Here is a 6,117-nt window from a genome sequence, read left to right as displayed (position 1 = left end):
TTTTTGGAATTTTAAACTTTTGACATTAAAGTTTAAAATTTTTTTAATTTAAACGCTCAATTATTTTAAAGGTATAAAATAATAGAAGCTTTTGACAATTTTAAATTACATGCATTTAAGATGCAAAATTAAAAATACATTTCACAGTTCCATGATTTAAAAATATAATATATATATATATATATATTTCGTCTTTATATATGAAGTCCATGCCCTCATTTTCAATGATCTAAATTGAAGAATCTACAAATTTATAAATTTTCCAAATTATATCATTTACAGCAATTTCAAGTTAGAAAAATTTTTAGTAGTTACAAATTATTATTTGCTCAATATTTTTATTTATAAATTAGAATTTGTTTTGAAATCTTTTTAAACATTCGTAAATTTTTTAAAAATAAAAAATCATTAAAAGTTTTCCTAGTAATCTTAAGATATTTTTGTTTATTATCTTGAAACCTTTCAAAATTCTGAAAAAGATACAAAAATTTATTTTAAAATGTTCAAAAATCTACATTTTGTTTTAATTTTTTTAGAATATTTTCGAATTTTTGCTAAAACTTTGAATAAATCCTGCAAAATCAAGAAAATTACCTTAAAATCTTCCAGATAATTTTTTGACCATTTCTAAAATGTTTTGAAATATGCTTAAAGAATTTTTGAAAATGAATTTTTCAAAACAAATAATTAATTTTCAATTTTTCTACGGATCTTAAAGGAATGTTTTTTCTTTTGAAATCTTTTCAAAACTTCTAAATATTTCTTAAATTTACTCGATTTTTTCTAAAATTATTCTTGTTTAATTGTTGCTCATTCATAAAAATTTGCTCTTGTTTTAAGATCTTTTTAAACATGTTGTTAAAATTAATTTATCAAAATAAAAAAAATCATTGAAAATTTTCTTATGAATTTTAAGAAATTTTTTAAATTACCTTACAACCTTTCAAAATCTTTACAAAACTTAACAAATTTTAAATCTTAAATCTAAATCTTTTTGAATTTTTCCTAAATTAATAATTATCTAACTGTTATTTATACATCAAAATTCAACAATTTCACTTACAAATAAAAAATGTGAAGTTTAAAGCAATTAAAAATGTAACGTTGAAATTTTTAATTTAGCTCTAAAATTTTAACTGTTCAAGGCTTTCTGTTCTAAACAATTCAGTTTCGATTTTTTTAGCCCATTTTAAATAATCAACATTGCTTAATATTCAAAAATGGTCCTTTTTCTTAATTAAAATTTTTATATATATTATATTTATAATATAATATATTTATTTAAAATAATTTAAAAATTGAAAATAGTTTATAAAGTTCCAGCCTGACAAATGAAACAGTTAAATTTTTAATTTCATAAAATTCTCATCCAAACACATAATATCGGAAATAGAATAATCCAATTTCGATGTCTTATTTCTTAAATTTGCTCGATTCTCTGCTAAAATTTTCTCTTAGAATTCAGTTTTTATTTTTTGAAATATTTTCATGTTTTAAATTATTTATGATAAAAAAACGAGTTTTCAACATAATAGTTCAATCATAATTTTTGTTTTTTTCAACCAGTTGAATTTTTAATCAAAATATATGGAATTGTTACCAAAAGAGACGAGTTTTCTACAAAATAATTTTTAAATCTGAAAATATGCATTTCCAACAAAAAAGTTCATTTCAAACTAAATAATTGGATCTTAAAGAAACAGATCAATTTTACCCAAAGTGAATTTTCAATTAAATTTTTTTTTTCATAATTAAATTTTCATGCTAAAAATACGACTTTTTTTAGAAGAGAGTTAAATTTTCAGCCAAGAAATTGATTTTAGATCAAGAAAGATGAATTTTTAACAGAAAATTATATATTTTTTTACCATAAAAGAGGAATTTTCAAATCAAAAGGCTGAATTTTCCACAAAACAGTTAAATTAAGGACCAAAGACGATGACTTTTGAAAATAGTGGAATTTTTAACCAAAACAATACATTTTTCCCCCCAAAAATAGTCGAATTTTCTTATTGCCAAGACTATAATTCAATTAGAGATTATTGGCAGTTTTCTTTAAAAATTTCCCAAAATTCGAAAGATCCGAACCTAGTGACTCCAACTTGTTCAAAAATGGATAAACATTCAAATTTATTTGTCTTGTGATCACGTTTAATAAAAAATATCATTTTCCAAAACTTTAAACGTAATAATTAAATATTTTACTAAAAAATATCAATTTATTACAAAAAGTGAAATAGTTAACCTTTCAGTTTAAATAATTATTGTCAACGAAAAAAACAGGAGTTTTAATGAAACAGTTCAATTTTCAACCAAAATGATGAATTTTCAAATAAAATTATGTACCTTCAACTCGAATAGTTAAATTTTAAACCAAAAAGATGAATTTTTTAACAAAAAGATTAATTTTCAAATAAAAAGATACAAAAAATACAATTTTCTAACAAAATACATGCATTTTTAACGAAATAGATGAATCTTTAATTAAGAAAAAAATAATTTTCAACCGAAAATGGAATCGTAACATTTCTAGTTAAAAAAATTAATTTGAAACCAAACATAAGCATTTTCAACTGAAACAATGAATCTTCAACTGAAATAGTTATATTTTCAAATAAACGAATTAATTTGTACTAAGAAAAGATAAATTGTCAACCAAAACTTGAATAATTATATTTCAAAGTAAAAAAAAAAAGTGGAACCAAACAGATGAATTCCCAGCTACAATTGTAGATTTTTCAAGTGAAATAAGTTAAATTTTCACTTAAAAAATACTTTCAATCAACAAAAAAAAACTAACTTAAAAAAAGTTAAATTTTCAATCAATGTGTTGAATTTCCAAATGAAATTGTAAATATTTAACTGCAATACTTGAATTTTAAACCAGAAATATGGATTTTTGACTGAAAAGATAAATCTTTAACTAGAATAATTGAATTTTGGAGTCAAATGATTAATTCTCAACCAATAAAATTAATTTCTACCAAAAAATACGAATTTTCAACTAAAAAAGTTCATTTATCAACCAAAAATTGAAAAAAATATATATTAGTCAATAAATGAATTTTTAACTTGAATAATAGTTAGATTTTCAGGTAAGAAAAAATAATAATTTTCAACCAAAAAACATCAAAATAAAAACAAATTTTCAAAGAAAAAGCTCATTTTTCAACGAGAGAAATGAATTTTTAATCTTGAAGAATGAATTTTAATCTTAAAAAAAGGACAAATTAATTTTTTTTAATTCCTAACGAATAATTTTATTTTCAACCTAAAAGATGAATTTTCCACTAAAATTATAAATATTCAACAGGAATATTTGGATTTTTAAACGGAAAGAAGAATTTTAAAACAAGAAGATAAACTTTTTAAAAAATTTATAATTTTATGCAAAAAAGTCGATTTTTTTAAAACAAAATACGCGAATTTCCAACGAAATATTGCAACTTTCAAATCAAAAAGACAATTTTTCGTCAAAATAGTTCAATTTTAAACTAAAAAAAAAATTTATCAGCCAAAAATTGAAAAAAAATATTAGTCAATAAATGAATGTTCAACTTGAATAATATTTAGATTTTTAAGTAAAAAAAAATAATTTTTAACCAAAAAATATCCAAATAAAAACAAATTTTCAATGAAACAGCTCATTTTTCAACCAAAGAAATGAATTTTTAATCTTAAAAAAAAAATTTTTAAAAAGAGTTTAGCTTTCAACCAAATAATTTAATTTCCAACCTGAAAGATGAATTTTCAACTAAAATTATAAATATTTAACAGGAATATTTGAATTTTAACCGAAAAGAAGAATTTTTAAACAAGAAGATAAACTTTTTAAAAAATGTACAACTTTCTGCAAAATATCGGCATTTTTAACACAAATGCGCTCATTTTCAACGAAATAGTACAATTTTTAATTCAAAAAGACAAATTTCTGTCCAAATAGATAAATTTTAAACTAGTTAAAGAAATTAATCTTTAACTAAACTGAGGAATTTTCAACTAGAATGATGAAGTTTTAACTGGAATAGATGATTTTTATTCTAGCTTTGATGAATCTTAAAAAAAATTAATTTTGAACAAAAGAGTTTAACTTTTAACCAAAAAGTTGAATTTTTAACTAAGAAAATAAAATAGTTGAATTTTCATCCAGAAAAGATTTCAGTCCTCCTACTAACACCAAAATATTAAATTTGAATAAAAAGTAAATTTTCTACGAAATAGTTAAGTTTTCAACAAAACAACTGAATTTTTAACCAAAAAGTATGACTTTTTAACAAAATGGCTTAATTTTCAATCAAATACCTGCATTTTTATTCAAGATAGATGAAATTTCTTCCAATCCAGATCAATTAAAAAATATATATTAAAAAAGAAAGTTAAATTTGTATCCAAAGGAATTTCAAGTTCAATTTCCAACAGAAAAATAAGAATTGTAAAGAATGAGTTAATTTTCTGCTAAATCGTCGAATTTTCAACCAAAAAGTGTGAGTTTTTAACAAGATTGTTTAATTTTGAACAAAATAGTTGCATATTTGTCCAAGGAAAATGAAATTTTCATCCAAATTCTTGAATTTTGAACGAGAAAAGATCAATTTTCAACTCACAATGGAACAGCTAAATTACAAGTTAAAGAAATTAATTTTCAACCAAACTGATGAATTTTCAACTTAAACGATGAATCTTCAACTGGAATAGTTGAATTTTATGCCAGAAAGATGAAACTTAAAAAGAATATAATTTTTAACAAGAGTTTTATTTTAAACGAAGGTGAATTTTTAACTAAAAAAGATGAATTTGCAACGAACAATGTAAAAGAATTTCTATTACAATTCAGAAAATTTTCTTCTTTAAAATACTACTTCTACTCTAAAAACTGCTTGGAGTACTTTCTTTACCTAAATTTTAGAAGAGGGAACTTTCAAATTGTGATCAATTCTAACTTAAAAGAGAGATTAAAAAAAATTGTTTTCTTCCAAATCCGAATTATAATTCTTTTAAACAATTCCCGTTCCATGTAAAAAAATTCCCTGTTCCAAGTGGAATTAGAATTCTTTACCGAAATTACTTTTCCTGAAAATATAACGATAATTATTTTCTAAAATTCCCTGTTGAAAGACAGATAAATGAGTGAGCAAATAAAACGTAACAAAAATTTGTTTTAAATCGAGAAAATGATTGTTTCTTATATGTTTGAAATACCATCAATTCAATTATCAAACTTAAATCAGCGAAAAAAATTTCTTATAATAAAAAAAAAACAATAAAAATTCTTTCTCTCATAAAGTCTGGATATTTTTAAATTTTCAGAATCAGACTCAAGGAATGTTAAGTTCTTCAAATCGCATAATAAGCTCTCTTTTTTATTAATAAAAATTTGAATTTAGCTAAGATCACAAGTAAATTCCCGTTTTTTTTTTTTTTTTTTAATTAAATTCCCGGTTTCCCGGCCAAGTCGCCATCTTGATTATTGGGTTTTATTTTTATTTCCGACTAGTAGACACCCTATACATATTCAATGATTTTGATTTCTAATCGTCTTATCCTACCTTCTAAGTTCCACCAAGTTGGACAACCGGAACTGAGCTTGAGAACTCCGCTGGAAAACATTAATCGGAAATAGAGCCAACGAATTGTCCAAAATGTTACTGAATCGCTGGGTGTTCCTGCTTTTGAATGCTGAGTATTCCAAAGAGGGGCTATGATTATACACAAAAATCCAGTTTCCAATAAAAGCGAGTCCCTGCAATTACAAGAGAAAAAAATTTCCAGAAGTACAACAACAAGTTGATAACAAGATTATTATATTATATAATAATAGCGCTTCTAAACTGATTATTTGTGGAAATTCTAGTTATTCTTAACTAGCAATTATCATACAATTTGTGGGCAAAGTGCTCGTAATTCTAGTACTAAAACTGTCCTCACGTTCAACGGATAATGCCAATTATCAGCATCCTCTAACACAACGAATATTGACTTTACGAATTGATAACTAACTTTTTATTTTCCTTCGTCAATACAGTGTGTCCCATATTTATAGGGCCACCCCATTTTTTAAGGATAATTTTTTTTCTATTGGAACAAACTGCACCAAATTTTTTGAGTGAATAAATGAGT

General features: G+C 22.9%; 1 protein-coding gene across 1 annotated transcript in view; it reads right to left on the bottom strand.

The window, feature by feature from the left end:
• The window catches only part of LOC117177953 (lipase maturation factor 2-like), a 48,477-nt gene that overhangs the window by 25,365 nt on the left and 16,995 nt on the right, over positions 1-6,117 (bottom strand). The window contains exon 4 of the mRNA XM_033369087.1: positions 5,547-5,740. Coding sequence (XP_033224978.1) covers positions 5,547-5,740 — 194 coding nt within the window. The remainder of the gene's footprint in view (positions 1-5,546; positions 5,741-6,117) is intronic.

This window comes from Belonocnema kinseyi, chromosome 8 (genome assembly GCF_010883055.1).
Source record: "Belonocnema kinseyi isolate 2016_QV_RU_SX_M_011 chromosome 8, B_treatae_v1, whole genome shotgun sequence".
Classification (NCBI taxonomy): domain Eukaryota; kingdom Metazoa; phylum Arthropoda; class Insecta; order Hymenoptera; family Cynipidae; genus Belonocnema; species Belonocnema kinseyi.
The sequence above is the reverse complement of the archived record's forward strand: the minus strand, read 5'-3'. Positions and strand labels throughout refer to the sequence as shown.